The following is a 26,603-nucleotide window of genomic DNA, read 5'->3' on the forward strand; positions in this document are numbered from 1 at the left end:
CAGGGCTGGTGCAGGGTGCAAGCTGTGGGAGTTTGGGTGTGAGAGGGTGCTCAGTACTGAGGCAGGGGTTTGGGGTGTGGGAGGGCGTGAGGGGTGCAGGAGGGGGCTTCAGGCTGGGGTAGGGGTGCAGAAGGAGGTTCAGGGTGCAGGCTCCGGCTGGGAGGTGCTTTCCTGGGGTGGCTCCCAATTGGCAGCATAGTGGGGCTAAGATAGCTCCCTACCTGCCCTGGCCCTGCACCGCTCCTGGAAGCAGCCTGCGGCTCCTGGGGGAGATGAGGAACAGAGGGCACTTCCTGGCCAATAGGAGCTGTGGAGTTGGCACTTGGGGCACGGGCAGCCATAGGCGCCAACTCTGCGGGTGCTCCAGGCTGGAGCACCCACGGGGAAAAATTGGTGGGTGCTCTACACCCACCGGCAGCTCGCCTCCGCCTCCTCCCCTGAGCGTGCCGCCGTGTCCTGCTTCTCCCCCTGGCTCCGAGAGTTTGCCACGCTGGGAGGTGGGAGGAGGAGGAATGCGGCACACTCAGGGAAGAGGCGGGGCTGGGGTGGGGATTTGGGGAGGGGTCCAATAGGGGCAGGGAGGGGGCAGAGTTGGGACCTGGGCACGAGCACCCAGTGACACCAACAAAAATTGGCGCCTGCGTGGGCAGCGTACAGAGACCGCCCGTCTCCCACCAGGGGCCACAGGTATGTGCCGGCTGCTTCCGGAAGCAGTGTGGGCCCAAGGCAGGCAGGGAGCCTTAGCCCCGCTACGCTGCCGGACTTTTAGCGGCATAAAATCTCCCATTTTGGTGTCAGTAGCCTCTGGGAGATAGGGCCTGATTCTGGGAGACTCTCAGTGAAACCAGGAGGGTTGGCAACCCTAGTTCCCCTCTCTGATGAACCTGGACCCTTGAGCATTGTCCCCCTGACTCCTCTCTGACTGGCCTGGCAGCTGGTGGGTCTTACTTTTCCTTTAGCCTGTTGTTCAGTTCCACCGATTTGGGGCCCTGTGCATCATATATTTATTAACTTTTGCATGCTGGGGCCCAGGTTTCTTTTGTTGTGGACAACACTTTCCATATCTCCAATGTTCAATAATAATCAGCATTGCTAACCCCGAGTCATGAATCAGACCCCAAAAAATCATGATTTAAAAAAAAAATGTTGGGGTCTTTTTCTTTGCCTTTGTCCTTGGTGACTTCACGATACCTTCATGTCTTGTTTTCAAACTTTTTTTTCCCTATTAGGACAGAAACTTATTTTTTTAAATGAAAGGTGAGATTCTCCCTTAATTCCTTGCTTCCAAGAGCTGACATTTTCAGAAAGACATCAAAATTTTGTGGGAGTTGTGATAAAATCACGAGAGTTGGCAACAGCAAATGAAGATTACAACCTGGAAAAAATCATGTTTCTGTGTCAAAATTGTATACCTACCATGTTACAGGTAATACCTCTAAGTCCCATAAAGTGAAAGGACCCGAGGACATGTTTGACCTCTGTATCGTTCCTCAAGTTGTTTGTGTACTGACAATCCTCTGTGCAAGGGGTGATAGGGCTTTCACATGTGAAGCTCTCACCTGAGTTTACCGTACTGCCGGTACAGTCCGTGGGCCTATTCTGCTGGGCTTGGGTCAGCACCCTGAGTACACACGACAGAGCCGTGGTGGCCCCGGGGGGAGAGAGCCATGTAGCTTCCTCTCATAAACATGCAATGGGGGCTGGAGATCTGCTGGTTTCCTCCCGCTCAGTTCGTGGGCATCATGGCCCAGAGGGTGAGCCCTGGAGGGTTGGGATCCACATCCTGTACCCTGGGGAGCAGGACATCTCAGCAGCCAGGCCGGGGCAGCTACGGTTTGAGCATCACTGACCCCTGCCTGCAACCTATGGCCCTAACTTGAGTCCACGCAGCAGCCAGTAACAACAGTCGCGGGGCTGGGGGAGTGAAGTGAAGCGCAGAGCAGCAGCTGGACGGGCTGGGCTCGCCGCTGCAGACGCTGGCCGCCGAGGTGAATTCTGAGCACGCGCAGAACAGAGCCTGCCCCTTTAGAGTTACGGCTCTGGCATCGATTGACTGGGCTGCTGCGCCCGCGCAGGCGCCGTGGGTTTGGTGCCATCTTTGTTGTGGGCACCGGAGGCAAGCGAGCGTCCTGCCGCCCGGAGTTGGATGGTGCCACCGTCCCCGTTAGCGATTGCTCCTGTCTGCTGCCGAGGCCGGAGGGTGCAGGCGGGATGGCGGAGCGCGGCGGCTCCTCGCCCGCGGGGGGCTCCGGCCGGACCTGGTGCCTCAGGCGAGTGGGGATGAGCGGCCAGTGGCTCCTGCTGGAGAGCGGCGGCGGCGGCGAGGTGAGGCGGGGGCTGATGAGCGGGTGGTGGCGGGGGGGTGATGAGCAGGGGGAAGGGGTCCGTGGGCTGGTGGTGGGGGGCGGGGGCAGTGAGGTGTGGTGGGGCTGAGGGCTCCCTGGTGTTCCCCATGTGCCCCAAAGCCACTGTTGAAAAGGGGCCCTGAGCCCTGTAGGCCAGTGATTCTCAACCTTTCCGGACTCCTGTACCCCTTGCCGGAGTCTGATTTGTCTTGTGTTCCCCCAAGTTTCATCTCACTTAAAAGCTATTCGCTTACAGAATCAGACATAAAAATACAAAAGCGTCCCAGCACACGATTACCGAAACATGGCTTACTTTCTCATTTTTACCATATCATTATGAAATAAATAGACTGAAATTTAAATATTGTACTTACGTTTCAGTGTATAGTGTATATAGAGCAGTGTAAACAAGTCATTGTGTGAAATTTTATGTTGTACTAATTTCGCTAATGCTTTTTGTATAGCCTGTTGTAAAACTAGACAAATATCTAGATGAGTTGATGTAGCCCCAGGGGTATGCGTATCCCTGGTTGACTGCTGTAGAGGCAGCAGCCCTTGGGGTATGGGGCGAGGGTTGGTTGGTTTCCATTCCAGCCCTTGTCTCTTTGGTGGTGGGGGGCGAGGTCCAGGGGGTAGTGGTGAGTGCAAGCTCCTCCCACTCACTGGGGGAAGCCACCTCTGCTTTACAGGCGGAGGGTCTCTTTGCTGACTAGGGCAGAAGTGTGGAAATCTTGACAGAGTGGTGGCAGCTTCCTCAGAGTTGCTTTTTAATGGTCCTTTGAATGAGTGAAAGTCTTCTCCAGAGGTGTTACAGGTCCTGCTAGGTGTTAGAGTCCTAGCAGAGAGTTTGTGACCTTTTGTTTCCTCTTGGACATCGAAAAGGCCTAAAATGTTTGCGGGTGGTGATGGAGGGGAAGCAGAATTTTTTTTCTTCAGAGGTTCAGGGAACTGGAGTGGGGGCTTTCTCAATCTTTAATTGAAGGAATGAGATGCTGAAATTCTGACAGATTCCTTCCACCCTGCTGTTTACCAGATATATATTAAACAGAATGGAACAAAAAAACCAAAATAAGGCTTTAAGCAGTGAGTTAATTTCCCCTCTCAATACTAGAAAATCAGGATTAACAAGACATGTAAGAAACAGGTGAGAATCCTCTGTAAAAATGAGTCTTTCTGATCTGTGCCTTACAGAAGCTAAAAAGGGTACAATAATCAGAAATGACTAATATAAAGTAGATACCGGTTAAGTAATTTATGTGTGGAGTAGTACTCAGGGCCTTGAAAGAGACATGATCAATACTGATGTATGCATGTGTAAGTTTTCACTTCCTTGAGGATCATGTGACTTTCGGCACAATTCTGGATTGTTTGGTAAATATGTGAAATGCTGGGTTGTGTTCTTTCATAGTTTCCAAGACCAGAAGGGACCATTGTAATATAGTCTGATCTCCTGTATAACACAGGTCATAGAACTTCCCCAAAATAATTCTCCCCCTCCCCCGTTTGAGAACCTCTATGGTAGACTGAAGAGCCTATTATTAAATATTTGTTTTCCATGTAGGTACTTACAGACTGTAATCAAGTCACCCGTTTACCTTCTCTTTGTTAAACTAAATAGATTGAGCTCCTTGAGTCTATCACTATAAGTTTCAGAGTAACAGCCGTGTTAGTCTGTCTTTGCAAAAAGAAAAGGAGTACTTGTGGCACCTTAGAGACTAACCAATTTATTTGAGCATGAGCTTTCGTGAGCTACAGCTCACTTCATTGGATGCTCAAATAAATTGGTTAGTCTCTAAGGTGCCACAAGTACTCCTTTTCTTATCACTATAAGGAATCCTTTAATCATTCTTGTGTTTCTTCTGAATCCTTTCCAATTTATCAACATCCTTCTTGAATTGTGGACACGTATTCCAGCAGCAGTCATACCAGTATCAAATATAGAGGTAAAATAACCTACTTCCTGAGATTCCCGTTTATGCCACAAAAGGTCACTTTAACCCTTTTGGCCACAGCATTGCACTGAGAGCACATGTTCAGCTGACTATCCACTCTGACCTGCAAATCTTTTTGAGAATCACTGCTTCCCAGGATGAGGTCCCCCATGCTGTTAGTATGACCTACATTGTTTGTTTCTAGATGTATACCTTTACATTTAGCTGTATTAAAACACATATTGTTTGCTTGTGTGCAGTTTACCAAGCAATCCAGATTGCTCTGAATCAGGGGCCTGTCCGCTCCCCCATTTTTAGTGTCATCACTTTATCAGTGATGATTTTGTGTTTCTTCCAGGTCACTGATAAAAATGTTAAATAGCATAGGTCCAAGAACCAATCCCTGTGGGACCCCACTAGAAACACCCTTTCAATGGTGATTCTCCATTTACAATTACATTTTGAGACCTATCTGCCAACTTTTAATCCCTTTAATGTGTGCCATATTTATTTTACATTGTTCTAGTTTTTTAATCAAAATGTCATCTGTTATCAAATCTAAGTACAGTACATCAATGATGTTACCTTTATCTTGCTGCCTTTGCTATTAATTGTTGGACCACAATGGTATTTTTCATTTCTCAGCATGAACTTTCAAGTTGCATTGATGACTGTCTTTCAGCTGTGCCATACTCTTCAGGTAAATGATGACTCCTGTGAGAGTCACAGGGATTGGAGGAAATAACTAAACTGTTCAGATGCTTTGTTAAATTGACTTAGAGATTGAACAATAAAAAACTTCAGCCTCTCCCAAGTTAGAGGAACCACAACTCCTGCTCTCATTATTCAAAAGGAAAATTCTCCTCTCCAAGTGAGCCTTCAGTGTCTGAACTCCAGCTCAGTAAGAGATTCTAGCTGTCTCAAGTAAGATTGGAGAGTCATACTGCTATACATCAATGTCTCTGTAGATGCTTGACCAACCTGAAGGACTTTATGCAGCTAAAGCTTCTAAGATTGCTCACTTCAGTTCTGAACAAAGAAAATGTGAGGATGCTAGCCTCACGTTTTTTCTGAAGCTTTTATCAGAGACTTTTTACTAAGCGCTTGTCTACACTAGCACTTTACAGCACTGCAACTTTCTCACTCAGGGGTGTGAAAAAACACCCCCCTGAGCACTGCAAGTTTCAGTGCTGTAACCTGCCACTATAGACAAAGCACCAGCGCTGGGAGCCATGCCCCTTGTGGAGGTGGCTTTTTTTTCAGAGCGCTGGGAGAGGCTCTGCACAAGCCACGTTGCCAGTGAAGATGTGCTCCAAGTATTCTAGCCAGAAGGCAGAAGAGGGTTGGTTGTTGGAGTACTCAGTTAAAGGAGATTTGTTATCGGTTAAATCTAGGGTGGATAAATATCAATGTTTTTTAAAAAAAAAAAATAAAAAAAATCAGATTTTTTTAAATTTGGATTTTTTTGATAAAATGCTTTTTGACGAAAAAACCTATCTAAAGATTATAGCTCAAAGATATCTCATCATGGAATAGGGATTATAAATTCTAACTCTATAGTATGAGATAATATATTCATGTAATGTTTAAGAAAAGTTTTGTAAATGAGTTCCAATAGTTCATGGATCAGGGACCCAATCTTATAGTGTTCCACAGGCTTCTGTATAGATTATTTAGGTTAATCTTTCTATCTACTCAATGAGACTCAGGGCTCAGTCTAGAAGATACCATCACAGATGCTTAGTTTTGCGGTTCTCAGACTGTGGATTTGTGTCTCCAGAGATAACATGCTTGTTAACAGCAAAAATGTTTTTAAATAAATAATATATAGAGGTGCAAAATAACAGACCTCAACCCTATTGTCCCCCTCAGTTTGTATACACAGAGTCCATCCCTTACCTCTCTCTAAGAGTGCAAAGTTTCAAAAAGTTCAGTGAATAGAAGATTGTTGGGGCAGAATAGATCTGGACAAGGAGAAGAAGTCTGGAGATAAATGTGAGAAGGGAGGGACAGGCAGTAGAAAGAAAAGTGAAACTGTTTGAGTAGCATATTCCAGAAGTCTTGAGGTCTTTCTGAGTGTAGCCTTCATTGATTTGAGATCTACCAGACCAGTCTCTCACGAGAAGGGCAAACCTATAATGGCAGCAGTCCATAAAAGAGACCCAGTTTGGGAATATTTTAATTAAGTTCCCCTGCCTGTGGGTAAGACAGGCATGCGTGCAAAATTCAAACAGTGCAACAAAGAAATGCAAGGCCTGGTTGCCCAAAGGAAACAACATCATGCGGAGTGTTCCTTCTCAGGAGGAAGCCGCGTTGAAGATGATGAAAGGAACATGTCTGAACATGCAGGATCTTCACCCAACAGGAATGCACTTTTATGTAGAAATCCATGATTAAATCAAGTCTTTCTGACTAGTGATTTAAATCATGATTTAAATCACATCCACCCTGGTTAAATGGACACAAATGTTCCCCACTCCTAAAACACCAGTGTGCGTCAGGCGTTTTCAAGGCTTCCCTCTAGCTTTTGACTCTTGGATTTAAACATGAAGTTATGTCACGTTCAATAAAAGTTATAAGTAGTAACCACTTGTGTGGTTAGTGTTAAACTTACTACTTTGTACCCCAGTAGAAACTACTGTACAAAGCTAATTCATACCATGTGTTTATTTTACTGTATTTAAAATCAAAGCAGATCACTCTTTCTTTATTGTTGCTGATGGTGGCTATTAAACTGTTTTTATCTTTAGGTAACTATAGGCCGAGGATTTGGTCTCACCTACCAGCTGGTCTCAAAAACCTGCCCACTGATGATCTCTCGTTACCACTGTGTTTTCAAGCAGAATGCACAAGGCCAGTGGACAGTTACAGACAACAAGGTACTGAGATTGAAGGAGTTTTAATTGCACTGAGAGATATTGAAGATGACTTCCCATTTGGGAGCTGTGTCTTAGTAGCTGCGGGGTCATAGTTATGAAGTACAGGTAACCTTGAGTCATGCTGTAATATAGTCTAACTTGGGTAAAAGACCTATGGGAACATTTGCTTCTAGTTGCGCACCCCGAATCTGGAACTTCATCCTAGCTGAGGCCCAGAATGCAGTGTGAGGCTTATTCATGTCTGACTACAAGGGATACTTCCTGCTTTTAGCTTCTTCTCTTTAATAGAGCACTTTAATGCTATCAGATAGTGAAATGCTGTGGGGAGTATTGGTCCTAAGAGCCTGTCTGTGAACTTTGTATTGCTGTGCAAAGAATAACTATGAAGGCTGGCATTCTTAAAAAGGATATTGCTCTTGCAATGTTAATTAAATGCTGGTGCCAGTTATTGTAGTGGCACAACTATAATTTAGTTTTAATAAACTAAAGTTGGAGATGGTTTTCTGATCATGAAAGTGGCTTTTGATTCCATTGGTGGACATGAAACACATCTTCATCATTTGGCTAGAGTAGAGAATTGAGATTCAAGTTCTAAAATGCCTACTATCTCATTTGCTGACAATGGCAAGTTGCTTGCCCCTTTAATTCAAGTCCCTTTCCCCACACTTTCCTTCAGGCTGGAAAATTATTAAAGTCAGGAAGCTGAGTGAAAACCAGTTAGATGTAACATTTGGAATGTTCTGTAGTACAAGTTGACTTATAAAGGATTCAGTTGTAAGGCCAAGAATAGGTGGAGGGATTAGAAGACGTACAATGAGCATTATTAAAATCTCAACCTTGTTTGTTTTGATGCACACAATACAAAGTGCATAGCCAAGACTCTAAATGCTTTGTATTTTTAATATGAAAAAAACCCCCAGAAAATAACCAATCTCCCATCTACAAATACTAGCTCCAAGAATCCCTCCCTCCCTAAGAGCCAGGAAAAGAGGTGGGCTCTACAGCATGCCCTAATAGTCAACAGATTCCAGTTATTTTGGAGGTGAAATGCGGTGAGAGGAGTAAATTTTAAAGGGAAAGATCCCTCATGCCCGATCAGCAGCCCTCTGTCTCCTGCACACAGCCCCAAGTAGCAGCGGTGTTGTACTTTGAATAGAAGATTAGTTACTACAGTCCTTGCAGAGTGACTTGTGTGCACCCACTGGAGACAGTAAGGGAGAGGAGATGTGCTGACCCCAATCATCTGTTCATATGCACCTTCTCACCATTTTAGCTGTAGTTCTCCTTCCACAGAAGTAAATTTCACACTTTTCTTGGAAGGAAAAATAGAGACGAGAAATAGGCTAGATCCCTATAAAAGTAAACTAAAAATAAAAGGTATTAACTTTTTCTTTCCTATACTTGAGACCTTCTGTTTTTACATTTGCTGTTTAAAATTCTTCCGGGTGAACAATGTGTTGTCTGTGATGGCAGCTCTACCTCTGTTCTTTTTGTCCACAAAGGCAAGAAAATACACGGTGAAGGATCAAAGCTCCAGTTTCTGTTCTGGGGCTAGGGTAACTGAGAGCTTCTAGATGATCTGGATGTTGAGGTTGTATATCTAACTGCATTGTGATGCTTCACTTTGTTCTCTCTCAATAGTTTCTCAGTCAGAGGGCATTCTTTAACTATGCTCATTCTATTTCTGAGAGTGTTGAAATGCACCCCTTAGCTGGCTTGTAGTAGATCAGAGTAGAAAAGGCCTTGCTGAGTCCTGCAGTCAGTTGCCTTGAAATATTTGTACAATACTGCACTACTGATCTCCAAATTTTCCTACAAGTTAGGGCTGGAAGAGACCTTCTAAATCTGTGGTGTCCAATCTTTCTGGGGGGTACCAGTCATCCACAGCAATACCATTGGCTATACCAACCTCTCTTTCATTGGGGCAACAGAGGTTCCTTGTTAAGCTAGGTAGAGGTGTCTACCATACCAGTCATGTAAATCTGAAGTTCTAGTCCTGAAGTATATAGCAGTGGTTGGAAACCATTGTGCTAAGTCATCAAATGTTACCAGTGATGAGCTGCCAAAATCTTAACAAAGGGTGGCCTCCTCACCCCACGAGGGGGTCATGGCCCGCTCCCGCCCCCATCCAATCCCCATGTTCCTTGACACCCCCCCTTCCCCGGGACCCCTCCCTTATCCAGCCCCCTCCCCTGTCCACTGACTGCCCCTGGAACTGGGCAGGAGAGTCTCGTGGGCCACCGAAGTGGGTGCCCACCCCACCCCGCCCCTAAGAGCCAGAGAGACCTGCTGGGGGGCGAGGTGGGGAGTTCCGGCGGTGCTTACCTGGGGCAGCTCCCAGGAAGCATCTGGCAGGTCCCTCTGGCTCCTAGGAGCGGGGTAGCGTAGCGAGGGGGGGAGCAGCAGGAGCGGCCGCTCCCCCCACTGATCACATCAAAAGTGGCGCCTTAGGTGCCAACTCTGTGAGTGCTCCAGGGCTGGAGAACCCACGGGGAAAATTTGGTGGGTGCAGAGCACCCACTGGCAGCTCCCTGCCCCGCGCCCGGCCCTAGGACACCTCCACTCTGCCTCTGCCCCTGAGTTACGCTCTGCCCACCCCCACCCGGCTTCCCGTGAATCAGCTGTTCGCACGGGAAGCCTGGGAGGGCTGAGAAGCAAGCGGCGGCTTTGCACTCAGGCCGAGGGAGGTGGAGGTGAGCTGGGGCAGGGAGCGGTTCCCCTGCGCTCCTTCCCCCCCCCCCAGTTACCTGCTGCTGCGCAGGCAGCCCTCGTCGCACCCCACCCCCCCCGCCCCAGCTCACCTCCACTGCTCCTCCTTGGGCCTGAGTGCGAAGCCGCCACCTGCTTCTCAGCCCTCCCAGACTTTCCGCACGAACAGCTGACTTGCGGGAAGCCAGGGGCGGGGAAGCAGAGTGGGGTGGAGCGTAACTTGGGGGCGGAGCGGAGGTGAGCTGGGGCTGGTGGCGGGGAGGGGAGCTGCCAGTGGGTGCTCTGCACCCACCAAATTTTCCCCGTGGGTGCTCCAGCCCCGGAGCACCCACGGAGTCGGCACCTAAGGTACCACTTTTGATGTGATCAGTGGGGGGAGTGGCCGGTTGTTAAATTTAGAAGCCCTTTTAGAACCGATTGTCTCTTGCTGGACAACCAGCCCTAAAAGGGCTTCTAAATTTAACAACCGATTCCAGCGAACCGGTGCGAACCGGCTCCAGCTCACCACTGAATGTAACCCCTTGCTGCACCTGCTGCATGTTATCATCTCTACTGTTCCCTCAAGCTTGTTATCATATTTCTTTGGGATACTTCCATTGCTGATGACACTACAGTCTGTACTGAGCACAATTCAATTCTCAACTTGTTCTTATTGTTAGGAAGTTTTTCCTCTCTTGGTGTCTAATCTAACATAGCCCTCTTTTTAGTATAAAACCATTGCTATGTTATACATCTTCTGGTATGTCTTCTCTTTCCTTTTGTGTTTCTCTACTTTTGTACAGAGCTGGTTTACGTTTTCCCCTCTGCTTTCTTTTTGTATAAATTTAGTCCCTTTAACCGTCTTTCTTTGTAGCCTGTTCTTGAACTCTTTGGTGACATGCCCAAATAAGTGTTCTTGACAAATCATTCCAGTGTGTCATTGATCTCTGTTGCAGAGTCTTTCCTAGGGGCTAGCTCAAGCATTTCCCATTAAGCTTCAGACCATTGTTTCTTCTTTAAACCACCGTAGATAGTTCCTTCCTTTTCTTCCATGTGGTTGCCTAAATCAATTTTATTCTTAAGAGTTGTAGAAGAAAACCCTTACTAGTGGTATAACTAAATTTCTCTCTCTCACACATACACACGAAAAAGAGACACTGACTCAGTTGTTTGGGTAGTGCAAAAGCTAGTTAGACAATTTGTTGAATCGTCTTTGAAATATTCTTTCTGAAAAGGTAGGCTTTGTTTGCAGCAACCAAATATAACTTGTGGAGGAGTTAACTTAAATGTACATTGATAAGTTTTGTTTCAGAGCAGCAGCCGTGTTAGTCTGTATCCGCAAAAAGAACAGGAGAACTTGTGGCACTGTAGAGACTAACAAATTTAGAGCATAAGCTTTTGTGAGCTGGGTCATTACACATATCGAATCTATTTCCTTAAGTTAAATATCCTCACACCTTCTTGTCAACTGTCTAAATGGGCCATCTTGATTATCACTACAAAAGTTTTTTTTTCTCCTGCTGATAATAGCTCATCTTAACTAATTAGCCTCTCACAGTTTGCATGGTAACTTCCAACTTATCTGTCTATTTATCTTACTATATGTTCCATTCTGTGCATCCGATGAAGTGAGCTGTAGCTCATGAAAGCTTATGTTCTAATAAATTTGTTAGTCTCTAAGGTGCCACAAGTCCTCCTGATAAGTTTTGCTGATTTCTGTTTGTTTTCAGAGTTTAAATGGTGTTTGGTTGAATAAGGAACGTCTTGATCCTTCAAAGGCCTATCCAATAGGTGAAGGAGATCATATTCAACTAGGAGTGCCTTTGGATAACAAAGAAACTGCTGAATATGAATATGAAGTGATTAAGGAAGAATGGGAGAAAGTTAGTCCATTTTTAGCCCCGAGGAATGACCAACTGATGGGGAAACCTAAGGGTGCAAGAACTAAACGTAAACTTAGTTTGGAGGAATCAGAGGCATCTGGAGTAGAAGGCCCTTCGAATTCAAGATCTAAAAGGGACAGAGTGTCCAGCGATAGTGAACCTTTGGGTATTTCATGGGGGAGGGCAGAACTGGCCAAACAGCCAACAGAAAACATGGATGTCAAGCTACCTTCTCCTGGACCAAGCATGGAGGAGGATAAAGCTACAGTGTATTGTAATCCTATGAACTCTGAGAAAGCTATATCTCTTAGCCATAAGGACCAGAAAGCCTCTAGCCTGGCACAGTCTTGGACTGGTTTGGAAATGCTGAGGAAAACCCTGGGAAATATAATGAGGCTGAAAGTCAAGGTGGACGAGAAGCAGACAGCTGTTTTGAGTGTGAAGAAGAGCAGGAAGTCTGGCCAAAAAGAGATCAGGGTGATGGAGCAGGAGCTGCAGGAATTGCAGGACCAGTTGTGCACTGAACAGGAACATCAGCAGCAGAGGGTGCAACAACTGGAGAAGATATTCTATGAGGAGCAGCAGCAGCAGCTTCTGGAGGTATGCCCATTTGTATGGAAATTATCATCCATTCCAAAGTATGCCAAACATACAGACCTAGAGAATGGGTAGAAACAAGAGGGGCTTGACTAGGCAAGAGATTAGTAATGGGGTTTAACCTCAAAGGCAGGTTCAGCACAAATTGATAGTAAAAAGCATTATTGCCATTTGAAAGCTGAATAGTCTGTGTGAAATGAATATTATTTCTGTGTTCTCCCTTGTGGTTGTAGAGAGGACAAGGACTGACTGGGTCGTTGAGACTGAACTCCTCTTCTACCTCTAGACATAGGTTACCAGGTCAAGACTGAGTTGCATTGGAAGCCCCTTCCCATTCAAGCAGGAGAATCAGTGGGCACTGCTATTCCATTGATCCAGATTGCCCTTCCTGCATTTTATTCATTAGACAATTTCCTTACCTGTAAATACGGTTTCCTTCACAAAGTGCTCAATCTGGAAGTTTTACAGGCCTGTATACATTCATGCAGATAAGTAACTAGCTGTCAGATTTAAAAAAAAAAAAAAAGTTTTGGTCTCTGTCTCTCTGTACTTGAGTTTGTTAACAAGTATGTTTGAAAGCAAGAGAGAATCCAACTGAAAGTGGATTGGTCATTCTGCCTAGTAACTGGGAACACCCAGGAAAACCTATTGGTCCAGATAATTGAACATTTCATTGTAGAACCCTTGCATACAGGAAGACAGATGATTCTCTCTCTCTGCCCATGCTGGAGGAGGGATCCAAAGCAGAGGTGGGAGTTGTCTACAGTAATTAATCTCTTTAGATGTTCCCAAATGGAGTTAAAACATTTCCATTTCCCCACTCACAGCCTATTACTTCCCTTTCTCTGCCTTATGAACATTTTAGTCCCATTAAAGCTAAAATAACTTGGAGATGTTTCAGATATTTAATACCGAAGGATATTGTCTACAAAGAGTTATAATGTGTGAGTTTAAATGGCTCTGATCATTCAAGAGCCTGGGAAGCACTGAATGTGAGATATTTCTTAGGTTTGCTTTACACTGGCGACACTTCCTTAATTAATCTGTTTCGAACATGAGAGAAACTCCTGTTTTCTCTCTTCTCCCTGTTCCTCTAGGCCAGGGGTCTCAAACACATGGCGGCCCGTGGAGTTATTTGCTGCGGTCCGCCAAGCTCCCAACCCCATCCCCCCGGTGTTTTTTCCTGTGGCCGCCAAGCTCCCCTCATCCCCCGCCCCCAGCGCGTCGGGTCCCTGCTCCTCCACCTACCTCCAGGCACTTAGCGCTTTCCATGAGGGAGGGGGAGGAGCCGGGAGCTGCGTGCTCAGGGGAGGAGGCGGAGAAGAGGCGGGGCAGGGGCAGGGATTTGGGGAAGGGGTTGGAATAGGGGCAGGGAGGGGTGGAGTTGGCATGGGGTGGTGACTTTGGGGAAGGGGTTGGAATGGGGGCAGGGAAGAGGTGGCAAGAGGCAGGGCCTCATGGAAGGGGTGTAGTGCGGGTGGGGCCGGGGGCAGAGGGGTGGGCTTTTATATCTTTGTATGAAAAAGTGTCAGTGATGTGGCCCTTGGGCCAATGTACTAGTCCTCATGTGGCCCTCATGGTGATTTGAGTTTGAGATCCCTGCTCTAGCCCAAAGGTAGTCAATTGGCAGACTGTGGGCCAAAGCCGGACTGCCAGACACTTTTGAATGGACCCCAAAATCTTTTTATTTACTTATCTTTTTATTATTATTATTATCATTATTATTATTTTTCTCTGGAGTCTGGACTGTGACCATATCTTGACAAAAATAATTAACTAGCTGTTCCTGACCTCTTTATATTGCTTAGTTTGGTTCCATAATTGTTTTTCTTCCTCCCAGCAAAACTCTCCTTTTGTGTCTTATTTTTTCAGGGAGTGAAGAAGCAAGGGGAAGAGAATCTGAAGGAGCAACTGGCCCAGGTTCTGCAGGAGGTAATTTACTACAAAGCTAGGCGTGGTCCAGCTGTGTAATGTGGGGAATGCCTAAACTTTGCCTGCTATTCCCGCAACTGGCCAGGAGCCCTAGGACTGTCCCTCAGGAACAGATTGCAACTGCTTTTCGTCTCTGTGATATCGGTGACAAGTTCCACACTCCATGATAACTGGCAAACAGAAATACTGTGGAAAAAGGGCAAAAATACACTAAATACAATCTAAAAGCTTTAGGTAGCTTCAATGAATATTTAACTTCTCAGTTGGCTGAACCTTTGCTAACTGGCTTTTTATAAGCTAGCTGTCACATCTCTAGCTGCTGCTTTCTTTTTTCTAAATCAGCTTTTATTGGCATATGTCATGGTATTTCCATGCAGTGTTGTTGTAGGATATTAGACAGGCAAATTGGCTGAGGTAATATCTTTTATTGGACCAACTTCTGTTGGTGAGAGACAAGGTTTTGTGCTACACAGAGTTCTTCAGGTCTGGGAAAGGTATTAAGGCTTGTTCTATACGACAGAGTTAGGTCGACATAAGCTACCTTATGTCGACCTAACTATGTCAGGCTATGTCTTCACTGGCAAGTTTTTGTGCCCCCCCCATTCTCCCCTTCAGTCGCTGGAAAAGCTCCGGGTGAGGATGTGCACCACCGACACAGGGAGGGTAGTGTGGACATCAGCCACCGCAGTAATTACTGTGGTGGCTGTAAATTGACCTAACATACCTTGATTTAAGATTGTAGTGTAGACGTGCCTGAGAGTGTCACAGCTAAATACAAGATGAACAGATAGTTTAGCATAAGTAGTTAGCACATATTTGATGGGACCATTCAAGGTGAAGTGGCCCATTAACACCCCTTTAGTCATAGGACAAAAAGTGAGATTAGTGGGTTACAGATTGTTGTTATAAACCATCAGTCCAGTGTCTTTATTAAGGGGTTTAGGTTTATTTATATTTATACTTATATTTATATTTTTTCTAGAATGACTAAAATAAAAGAACTTTGTTCATCTGTTTTTGTGTTTAAATACCAAAGTAAATTAATGTGAATGGGACAGCTCTTGTGTCTCCATTGCTCCTTGTCCTGGGATCTAAGCAGGCAGCACCATCTGCTCCTCCCTGAAAGGAGCCCAGATTTTTTGTTAGGCTCAGAGCCTAATTAGGTTAAGGCCTAGTCTACATTAGAAGTGCTACTTAGGCGCCGCTGCAGTGCGTCTGGTGAAGATGCTCTTTGCCGATGGGAGAGCTCTCCTGTCAGCATAACAACTCCACCTCTGCGACAGGCGGTAGCTATATTGGTGGGAGAAGCTCTCCGGCCAGCATAGCGCTGTCCACACCAGCTCTTGGATGTGGTTTATTCACATCCCTGAGCGACATAAGTTATACAGAAGTTAGTGTTAGTGTAGACAAGGCCTGAGGTATGGATAAGAAGCTAACTAGGGCTATCCTGGTTACCCTCAGCCCAAGGAGACACTCCCACTGGGAGTTGGAAAACCCTGGAACCTCTTGGGATTTAACCCCCAAATTCTTATGTCACTACCTGATAAGATAAGAACGGCCATACTGGGTCAGACCAAAGGTCCATCTAGCCCAGTATCCTGTCTTCCAACAGTGGCCAATGCCAGGTGACCCAGAGGGAATGAACAGAATAGGTAATAATTAAGTGATCCATCCCCTGTCACGCATTCCCAGCTTCTGGCAAACAGAGGCTAGGGACACCATTCCTGCACATCCTGGTGTAGTGAGGCACAACTGGGGTATGATTTATATCTCCCCAGAAATGTACTTCTGATAAACTGGGTTTGTATTTTCTGACCTATACTGAATCCAGTGACTAACCCATCTATTGATGTATTACATAAGGGTATTACCCTTTTTAACTGAGAGTCTGTTTACTTAGTGCTTGAGTTTTTTCCAGTTGTGCGTTACCGTGTGGCCTACATTTTACTTGCTTATAGAAGACTGATCCTTTTGATTCCTCATCTAAAGAAGTAATTTGAGTCCTTAAGCCCCTAGGAGTTGGGCTCATGTTGCACTGATTCAGTAAAAAATTGGCAAAAATCTGTGAGTGATCAGGATGGTAGGGAGCATGTACGTTTCATTGGGGCAAGTTATGAGAATCTCTCTGGATTTATATTTTCACAGCATCGTGCCCTGATGGATGAGCTGAGCCGTAGCAAGAAGGATTTTGAAGAGATCATTCAAGCAAAGAATAAAGAGTTGGAAGCGACTAAGGTACTGAACTGAAATTGATTTTTCTGTTATGTTCATTAGAGCAGCACAATTTGCTGCCATGGAGGAAACAGGTTGTTCAGTACTTTCCTTAGAGCTTCCGATTGCCTGGAGCAGTGGAAATCTTGTATATTGAGGAGGTGACTGGCTTGCTTTCCGGATGACAGGAAAAGATGCCTTGTTTTGACAGTCCCCTACATGGAGTGGCACTGTGAATAGGCATTAGTAGAGGAAGCTCAAACCCAAAGAGAGAGTGCAGAGCAGAGAAACGTGGCACAATGTGCAGGAGCAGTGGCCCAATCTTCCCTCCCTCAAAAAAAGCCCTACCGAACTGAGTGAGTTTGAAAACTAGTGTTTCACTTTCTGTTAAAGTTCATACAACTAAACTGCATCGAGCTTCTATCTGGGACTGAAAACAGCAAAGGAATTGACTGAATTAAGGCATGTCTCCTCCTGCACTAGGGCATGATGGAAAGCAATCGAGACAGCTCTCTATTGTGCCTACTCTAGGAGGACATGGCATCTCCCATCTTTGGCTGCATTTCCTTTGACTTTCGGTTCCTTCAGAACCTTAAAATTGTTTTAAATGTAGCTTTGGTTGTGACTTTCTCCATTTTACTTAGGAAGTAGACCAGATGCCTAGTATACCTTGGTGACTAGCAACCTGTTACATTTCACTCTACATCACTTTATGAGACCAAGGAAGCATCTTAAATTCCCAAGCTTCTACTTGTTTTTTTGCACTCCTCCATTTGAACCGTTTTGGCTGAACAGATACTTTCTATTCCTGCTGCTACAATAGTTCTTCTGACCTTAGACCTTTTATGCCAAGTTCATCCTGCGGTGAATTTTTGCTTCAAGGAAATATCCTTTAAGTAGTTAGGAAAGATCTGGAAGATATTCTGGAAAGCCTGACTCAGCTTGTACCTTCTTCACAAAAGTAGGACGTCAGTAATTGTTGAAACTATGTATTGTAACAACTATCTCTGCAGTGTCTGGGATTGTTCTCTGTACTGCTGTGGTTGCTGATTTGAAACCCCTTTCTTCTCCTCTCCATATAGAAAGAATGCAGACCTGAAACAAGAAAACCCTGGGATTGTGTGCTGTATCTGTCTCTTTCCTCCACTGCTCCTGCACCCCATCTCCTGCCCTTATTTAGTAAACCCTTTGCTCCTCAGCAGGTGACCATGTGTGTCTTCCTTACAGGAGGAGAAGGAGAAGGCGAGAGCGCAAAAGGAGGAGGTTTTGAGTCAGATGAATGATGTACTGGAGAATGAGCTGCAGTGTACAATCTGTTCTGAACACTTCATTGAGGTACAGTAACTGACATGGCTTTGTTCAGAAGGGAAAGGATTTAAGAAGCTTTTATTTTCAAAAGTCAAAGCAAAGTTTTTGTTGTTGTTGTTGTTTTTAAGTTTCTTCCCTTTAGATCTAGGAAATTATTCACACTGACCCAGATTTTTTTGTTTTGCTCCCCTTGCTGAGTATTGTTACTTTCTATTGTCAGTTATACCTACCCAATTTCATTGAATTAACTGGGGTTGCATGGCTATAACTAAGGGTAGAATTTGACTCCCCTTCAGTAATCCTAGAAGGGACACTCAACTCAGATTAGGCCTGAAATGTAGGCTATTAAAGCATGAATAGAAATGTTTATTTTCATTTCAGTGGGTCATTTAGAAATTCCTTCTTAGCAGTTGAAACCTGAACACAATGACCTTGTTCTAGTGTCTGAGAATCAGAAAATTAAACTCCATCTAGTTTCACTATGGAGTGGTGCCTCAGGAAATATGCTTTAAATTGAAAGCATGGTCTAGTGTTTAAGGCTCAGGACTGGAATTTTGAAGTTCTTGGTTCTCTTCCGAGTGCGCCACAGATTTGCTGTAATCTTGGGTGAGTTACTTCATTTACCAGTTTTTCCATCTGAAAAATAGGGATAATCTTTACGTACCTTGTCTTGTAAGGATTGGTGGTTTCATAAGTACTGTGTGATCCTTAGACAGCAGGTACTAAAGAAGGGCACTAATATTTTCTCTAAGAGGAAATGCCCATATGATGTTTTGCTAGTTTCACAGGATTTTTTTTTTTATCCCAATCTCAGTGCTCTGATGGTGTTCTTCCTGTTGACCTCCACAGGCTGTCACTCTGAACTGTGCACACAGCTTCTGCTCCTACTGCATCAATGAATGGATGAAACGTAAAGTGGAGTGTCCCATCTGCAGGCGGGAGATACAATCCAAGACGCGCTCCCTGGTTCTGGACAACTGCATTGACAGGATGGTAGAAAACTTGAACTTGGAGATGAAGGAGCACCGCCTGGCTCTCATCCGAGAGCGCAAAGGTGAGAGGTGGGTGGATGAGGTGTGACAAATGCTGTCTCTGTCTCCGTGTCTTTAACAGAACTTCCTTTGGCACTTGTATACCACAGGAATGCACTAGGAATGCACAGAGTCCTGGGAATGAACCTTTATTCCTGTATGAGGTTACGGCTGTGTCAATATTTCCAGTAGATTTTTCAGAGGTTAGGATGGGAAATCATTTCAGAATATGTTACATAGCCAGATTGTTGCATTGTAAAATAGTTTGAGGAACTTTCTAGAGACTATATTGTATGAACCGTACTAATCAGGGAAGTGGGAAGACTTCACTACCTGAGGCTAAGCAGTATTAGTTTATTTGGTGATATTTTTAGTAAACTATCATTGCTCCGAGCAGGTCTTGAAAAATCTACCAAGTGACTTCTAGACAGTGGGTTAAACCTACTGGCTATAGGTCAATATGAAAGCTGAGTGGTGGGAGGGCTGGTAGGCAAGTTCCACGGGCAACATGCCAGGGAGAAGCGTGGCACCAGCACACAGTTACTGGATATTGTTTTCTAATCTGCTTTTTTAGAGGAGTAATTTATAGTTGGCATTGGATGGGAGACCGCTGAAGATAACTGGAGTGCTGCATGTAGTGTTGCTGATTCAGCAGGTCTCACTCTTCCCTCTGAGTCAATATTGAATTTAGTGCCTCAGCATGATTGAGGCACAAAACCATGGTTCTGTCCACTTGTAATTAAAACAAGACTAGTAAGGGTGTGAAGCTTGATATCCTGCCAAAATTCCAATGTGGGTAACACCATTCTACATCCCTGTTTCAAATCTCTTTCTAGAGCACCCATCACTACTATCTAGGTGCTGAAATACAGAATTTATTCTCCACTGCTCTTCCTAAAAATGGTTGTTGCTGTGTGCTGTTAAATCACTACTTGGTTCCCCTTTAGAGGTGGGTGCATGATCCCTTTTATGTATAATGTGTACAGCTCTTTGGGATCCATCCTAACAAAAGGTGCTTTTGAAATATTTCAGATCCTCCTTGGTGAAACAGAATGACATCACTAAACATTGTCAATGCTAACCTGAAAAAAACCACCTTTAGCCAAATCAGTCTGATTCCCTCAGAAAATGCTGCACTGCTCAGAGGCTTTCCAGCACTGCTTCATGGATTGCTTTCATCTCTGCAGAACTGACTCTGCTCAGGTGTAATAGCCTAATATGCACATCTGTAGAGTACACCAAAGCAGCATTGAAGTGTCTTGTCGTGGAGTTAACGGTGACCAGATGAAATGGTGTCTTTATGGGAATCCACTTCATTCTCACGTACAGGAAATCAGTGGTTCTCAAACATTTTATCCTTTCCTCAGGCCCCAACTTCATGTGAGCCCGATACAGTGTTTATTAATTGAATACTACGGCAAAGAAAGTGTTATAATAGCCTTTATTTTGACACATTTCAGTGAGATGGATGAGCTTGTTTCTATGCAGTGTTGGAAAGATTGACTGAAACTGGAATGAGCTCCAGTTATACATGGATTCCAGAAGGGAACTGGCTGGGAGACAGGCTCAACAGGGAATGATTAGTTATATTTCAATAGTACCTAGGAACTCCAGTCAAAGATTAGGGCCTCTGCAAACAAGTAACAGCAGACAATCCCTGCCTCAGCAGGCCCATAGTTTCCAGAGGCTTGAATGGAGTCATTGTTGTCCTCCGAAGTCTTTTGCTCCTTGATGCCCCTCTCTGACTTTGTTCCTTTTCACCCTCCTTACTGATAAGGCCCTGAGGTAGCCAGCTGCTGCAATCTCCTCTGGTGACTCCACATTGATTGGTACCAACAAGGGAGCATTTGGTTGGGTACCAACAGGGAGAGCATTAACAAGAGGTGAAGAGAATGTCTCCTTGCCCTCAGTGCTATTCCTGCAGCCCTGTTGGAACTGGAATACGCATACAAGAAATCAAAGAAAATCCCATTCATGTTGTTTTTTCAAGATTATAAATAGAAAAGACAAGCCCCACCCAGATGGTCTCCAGACCTACAGCTTGAAAAACTTGCTGTAAAGCGTACGGTGTGGCAGTAAGAGGAGGTACTAAAGTTTCAAAGAGAATTCTAGCAATTAGCACTGACTGTAATCTAGCCACCAGCTAACTACAGTATCTGTGTATGTTTTGAATGCAGAGAAACAGGATGTCTTAGTGAACCCAGCCACGGACAGTGAGAGCAGTATCATTTCTTCTATCTATTCCATCTTGTCGATGAGCAGTTATGACAGTGATGACTTTGAGGAGGACTCTGACTACGATGATATCTATGATATCTATGGTATCTGAACTCCCATATCACAGATTGGATTGCCTGTGAGCCATGCAGAATCAACCCAAGTGTGCTTGGATCTACTGCTGTCAGAGGTGAATGGACTGGATGTTTGGAAAGATAGGCGTTGAACAGCCTGGAATTCGAGCTGCAGACGAAGAGTGCTTATCAGAGCACTGTTTTTGTTTTTAAATGAATGTATAATTTCTTGCCCTCTAAAGCATACAAACTGGAATTGTGGGGGTAAACTAATGCGTGTCATGCTAAGTATGTTTACATACAAACTTTGATTTCCATGATCACTTGTGACCTGATCAGTAGAATAACGTCCTGGTTTCCCTGCATGCTCCGCTGCTTGTCTGCTGGGTTGAATTACACCTATTCAAATGTTTGTCTGTTTCCTTTATTTCAGCTAGTGGAGAGAATGGATAGATATTTGAGCAGGCCTGCCATTCCATCCAGCAGATAGCAGAGGTACACCTAACACACCAGTACAGTGCCAGTTTAATATGGGTTTTCCTTGTGTGATTTTACATGACCGCTTGACTCATGCTTGTCTTTGTGTCGTTAAGCGGTAACACTTGGCTGACTGTACCTGTACCGTCCTTGGATCCTAGAGTGCTCAGTTCATTGTATGTTGGGGTGCTGGGTCTCTGGCTACTCTACTGCTGTCACTTATTTTCTGTTAGGTAGAGATGGAGAAGACCGAATTACCCAAGTGTCGGCCTTAACCAGTGCTGTACTCTTGCTCGCAAAGCATCTTAGTCATTCTCTTTCCAGGCCTTTTCCTGCTTAAAGGAGGTGGGAAATGAGCACATCTAGGAACAATAACTTAAAAAACCTAGTCAGTCCCTGTCGGAAGCGGAGATAACTTTTATCTCTTCAGAAGTGCTGCTGCTATTTGAGTTAATGGAATGTCCGGTGGTCCTGGTGGGGAGGTAGCATCTGTGGCAAAACACAAGGCAAGAAGGGGGAAAGTACTGTATCTACATATTTTTACTGTTTACAAAATGTTGCTGTTCAGCTGGGACATAACACTAGCCTTGCAGCAAAGAAAATCCTCACTGAAGAGCTGGTGAACAAATCTTGCATCGTTTTTGCAAGCACCTGACTGTGAAGTTCTGTTTTCATTGGCCTATATACTTGAGTTAGTTTTGTTAGCTGAAAGGTACTGTTTGAGTGTGTGAGAGAAAAAAACCACATTTATCTGTAGTAGTATTTCTCTATCCATGTGTACGTATGTACCCGTTTCTGTATTTCTCCTGCTTCAAAGAAGAGAAATGTGAACCCGCTTCTGCTGTTCTGCCTGCCACACCCAGAGACACAAACTTCATTCTGCTAATTACTTTTGACTTTAATGATAAAAACGGGTCCTGATCTCGTTTTTATAGATCTGGTTGCTTAACGTTAAAAACATTTTCCCTTCTCATAGTCATAGCAGCCTTAGCATTTTACTGTTTTTATGAAGTTATTCCAAAAGACTCGTTCATTCAGGGAGTTGTATGATAAATCACACAGACCATTGTGCCCTGCATTTGTTGGGGCAGATAAGCCAACAATTTAATATAGTTAAAACACACAGCACCCTAACCCTAGGGATGTAGTATTTCTTAATTTAAACTATCCTGTGCTAAAGAAAAGACTCACTGCAGGAATGTGTGAAGGGTGCTGCCATTCCATGAGGCAAGTGTGTCCTCCTGACATGATTTGTGTGATCAGGATTGTAACAGGGACAAAATGTCTGATCTAGGAACCAAGGTGCAGGTAACTATCACCCTCCTTAAACTTCAGTATAAGGTTTCTCTCCTGCTGTGGAGGAGCCAACACTACCTTGAGGTTTTCTGCTCTCCTGTGCTCTTGACATTCAGTTCCTACATGCATATTCTCTTTAGAAGTGCTAGTCACTTGCGGGGGAGGAGTGTCGATAGAGGATTGGGAATGGTTGACACTAACCCAGGTCTCTCTGTGGAAGAAGGGGATCTGTTTCCATTTAACATGGGATAAACTCTCGGGAGCCCAAGGATTACAGATTTCTTCTATCTGATGTATTTTGCCATGTTGCTGTATTATTCTTTCTGCCTGTTTTATTTTTACTAAATATATTTATTTTGCTTCTTTGCTATTTCTGTCATTGTCTAATTATACCTGTTCCAAAACTTAAGTCAAAGAAATTAATTTCTCAGGGTGTCTGTGGGTGGTTTCTATTCTTCCCTAAAGCCAGTTAAAACCACAATGCAAGGAGGACTAGGATTAATGAAATCTGCTCACCTTCCAATACTGTCAGTAGTAGGTGCATTGGGTGTAGATGAGATGATGTGATAGACCAGGGCATTGCTCACCTGCATGTACCCTTTATCAACAAAATAGCCCTTCACAACTGTAAATTTCCCCCCTTTAAAATTAAATGTGCTCTTTGCAAGGAGCAGAATAGCAGAAACACTCTGAGGACAGACTATCCAAGGAACAACCATGTGAAAAGTGAGTTCTGCTAAGTAGGGTTACCTTAACGGGCACCAGATTGTGACAGCAATAGTTCAAATGGAGCAATAGTTGGCAGCTTCATGTATTTTGGGTTCTAAGGCACAAATAGAGTTCTTCGTCCAATAGATATTAGTAAAGCATGTAAAATAAGATTTACCTTATGGTGGTGACAGAATACATGGTCTGGTAAGTGAATGTCTACTGGAAAACAAGAGTAAGGCTAAAACCTGGCATCGTGCATTTAACCCTTTGCAGTTTTAAGGTCCTTGGTAAGTCTTAGTCATCGACCTTGTTCCTGATGCAAGAACATAAGAACGGCCATAGTGGGTCAGAGCAATGGTCCATCTAGCCCTGCAACCTGTCTTCCGATAGTAGCTGGTGCCAGAAGCTTCAGAGGGAATGAGCGGAACATGGCAATTCGGAGTGATCAGTCCTCTGTCATCCAGTCTCAGGTGCTGGCAGTCAGAGGTTTAGGGATACCCAGAGCATGGGGTTGCATCCCTGACCATCTTGGCAAATATCCAGTGTTGGACCTGTCCTCCATGAATTTATCTAATTCTTTTTATGAACATAGTTATACTTTTGACCTTCACAACATCCCCTAACAACCAACGCCACAGGTTGACTGTGCACTGTGTAAAGAAATACTTCCTTATGTTTGTTTTAAACCTGCTGCCTGTTTATTTCCTTAGGTGACCCCTCGTTGTCGCGTTAGGTGAAGGGGTAAGTAACGCTGCCCTGTTCACTTTCGCCACACCACTCATGATTTTATAAACCTCTGTCCTATCTCCCCTCAGTCGTCTCTTTTCCAAGATGAAAAGTCCTAGTCTTTTTAATCTCTCCTCCTATGGAAGCTGGGCCTAGCTCCACCTCTCCGTCCAGCCCTAGGCAGTAGCCCACGGGGCCTTAGGGTTTCTGCGTCCATGCAGAGAGACTGCCAGGGCCAGCCCCCAGGGCGGCGCGGGGAGTGGGGACGGGGGAAAGCCGGGTACCCCAGAGCGCCGCCCTGCTCGTCCGGCTCTAGCCCCTCCTAGTGGCGGGGCGTGGCCCAAGGATGCCCCGCCCCGCAGCGGCGGGCCCCGACTAATGGTCCCGCCCCCTTCTCCTTCCTCCTCATTTCCCTCCCGTCCCCGCCCTCTTTTCAACCCGCTCTCGGGTCGCCCCCCGGCCCCAGCGGCTCTGGGCGCAGGCGCGGAGCCGGCTCATACGTCACTGGCAGGCGCCAGGAGAGAGGGAGGACCCTGAGCGCGACGGGGAGCTGGAGAAACGAAAGTGAGCGGAGCGGAGTCGGCCTGGTTCTCTCGCCTCCGCCGCCTGCGGGCCATGGTGCCGGCCTGAGACCCCGCCCCAGTGAGTGCCGCCCGTGACCCTCAGCCCTGCCGCGCCCGCCGCCCAGGGGCCTTCCTGCTCCCCGCGGGGAGCTGCCGGGGGTCGGCGTTTGCCCCAGTCCCCAGGGCCTGGCTCTTGCGCGGCGGCTGTGCTGTGCCTCTTCCCTGGTGCCCTGCCCCTCCTCCCCTCCCCCCATCGCGGGCGCGCCCCTGCTCCCGGCCCGCGGAGCGCTCCCGGGGGCCTGCGGTGGAAAGAGGCTGGAGAAACACGAATCCCTGCGAACGGTGTCCCGCTCTGCGCTGCCCTCTGGGGACGCCGCCCTGAGAGCAGACAGTGGGCCCCCTTGGGCTAATGAATCTGGCTGATGCTGCGGTCTTTTGTGAAGGGCTTTGTACGTACCTCCTAATTCCGAGTAGGAGAGAATCGCTGGCACCTGTGGGTCTAATTTTGCCATTGGTTACAATCCCGCAACACCCACTTACATTCGCGACATCCCTCGACGTGTATCTCTTGGCAGAACTGCTCAGTTCCTTCCTGCTGACGCTACTGTAAGAGTAGCTTCAAGGCCCCGTGGCTCCACCTGGGTGGATTTTTAGTCTGGATGGTTCTGTGGTCCTGTCGGACCGTTAGCGTTCAGTTCTTTATTTCCTTGGGTTTTAATCCTGTTAGACTACAAACACTGATATTGTTTGTTCTTCGTGTTAAATATTTAACTGAGATTCCTGCAGCACTTCACCTACCCCAACAGAACCTAGCTCTTGCTCTTAAGTAGTGTATGTATTTTTATCCCTATGTCGCATTCCGTTCCCTGGCATTTTTCCCAGCAAACTTCTCAGGCTTGGTTGAGTTCAATGGAGGGTAATTGACTCTCATTTGTTGCTGCTCCCCGGGGTTATGCAATGGTTATTTATCTGTCAGCAAACTCTTCAGTAACATAAGAATGGACATATTAGGTCAGACCAAAGGTCCATCTAGCCCAGTATCCTGTCTTCTTACAGTGGCCAATGCCAGGTTCCCCAGAGTCAATAAACAGAACAGGTAATATTCAAGTGATCCATTCCTGTCGCCCATTCCCAGCTTCTGGCAAACAGAGGTTGGGGACGCCATCCCTGCCCACCCTAGCTAATAGCCATTGGTGGAGCTATCCTTCATGAATTTATCTAGTTCTTTTTTTGAACCCTATTATAGTCTTGGCCTTTACAACATCCTTTGGCAAGGAGTTCCACAGGTTGACTGTGTGCACTGTGTGAAGAAATATTTCTTTTTGTTTGTTTTAAACCTGCTGCATATTAATTTCATTTGATTACCCCTAGTTCTTGTATTAACACTTCCTTATTTACTTTCTGCACACCAGTCATGGTTTTATAGACCTTAAGCATATCCCCCTTAGTAGTCTCTTCTCCAAGCTGAAAAGTCCCAGTCTTTTCTTAATCTCTCCTCATACAGAAGCTGTTCCGTACCCCTAATAATTTTTGTTGCCCTTTTCTGAACCTTTTCCAATTCCAGTTTTTTTTTAAGATGGGGCAACCACATCTGCGTGCAGTATTCAAGATGTGGGTGTACCATGGATTTATATAGAGGCAACATGATATTTTCGGCCTTATTATCTATCCATTTCTTAATGATGCCCAACATTCTGTTAACTTTTTTGACTGGTGCTGCACATTGAGTGGATG

General features: G+C 45.4%; 2 protein-coding genes across 12 annotated transcripts in view; both read left to right on the forward strand.

Moving 5' to 3' along the window:
- Positions 1-2,154: 2,154 nt before the first annotated feature.
- On the forward strand, positions 2,155-23,242 carry RNF8 (ring finger protein 8). Of its 7 annotated transcripts, none has more exons than XR_012158188.1 (9): positions 2,155-2,325; positions 7,027-7,155; positions 11,574-12,326; positions 14,196-14,255; positions 16,401-16,490; positions 17,694-17,801; positions 18,624-18,835; positions 19,838-20,890; positions 20,983-21,070. XR_012158188.1 is itself a non-coding variant. In XM_073338525.1 (9 exons), the coding sequence occupies exons 2-9, from the start codon at positions 4,923-4,925 to the stop codon at positions 21,132-21,134; spliced, it is 1,551 nt and encodes a 516-aa protein (XP_073194626.1). In that variant the 5' UTR covers positions 2,242-2,325; position 4,922; the 3' UTR covers positions 21,135-23,242. The 7 variants fall into 7 exon arrangements, 5 of the variants coding, with proteins under 5 accessions (XP_073194625.1, XP_073194628.1, XP_073194627.1 ...); XR_012158189.1 differs by having other exon boundaries at positions 19,838-20,185; positions 20,983-21,040; XM_073338525.1 differs by lacking the exon at positions 19,838-20,890 and adding an exon at positions 4,922-4,976 and having other exon boundaries at positions 2,242-2,325; positions 18,624-18,828; positions 20,983-23,242.
- A 1,549-nt stretch (positions 23,243-24,791) lies between these two features.
- The window catches only part of CMTR1 (cap methyltransferase 1), a 56,849-nt gene continuing 55,037 nt past the window's right edge, over positions 24,792-26,603 (forward strand). For 2 of the 5 annotated variants that reach the window (XR_012158190.1, XM_073338530.1), the window contains exon 1: positions 24,793-24,948. The gene's annotated coding sequence lies outside the window, so the exon portion shown is untranslated. Of the gene's footprint in view, positions 24,949-26,603 lie in introns of all 5 variants that reach the window. The other 3 variants (XM_073338531.1, XM_073338534.1, XM_073338532.1) reach the window with 2 other exon arrangements.

The sequence above is a fragment of the Lepidochelys kempii genome, chromosome 3 (genome assembly GCF_965140265.1).
Source record: "Lepidochelys kempii isolate rLepKem1 chromosome 3, rLepKem1.hap2, whole genome shotgun sequence".
In the NCBI taxonomy this organism is placed as follows: Eukaryota; Metazoa; Chordata; order Testudines; family Cheloniidae; genus Lepidochelys; species Lepidochelys kempii.

Excerpts from the sequence above, each read along its gene's own strand:
- RNF8 (XM_073338524.1), top strand. The coding sequence starts at position 2,212 with ATGGCGGAGCGCGGCGGCTCCTCGCCCGCGGGGGGCTCCGGCCGGACC. Across the intron at positions 2,326-7,026 it reads AGAGCGGCGGCGGCGGCGAG|GTAACTATAGGCCGAGGATT; the intron begins GTGAGGCGGGGG and ends TTTTATCTTTAG. Across the intron at positions 16,491-17,693 it reads AAGAGTTGGAAGCGACTAAG|GAGGAGAAGGAGAAGGCGAG; the intron begins GTACTGAACTGA and ends TCTTCCTTACAG.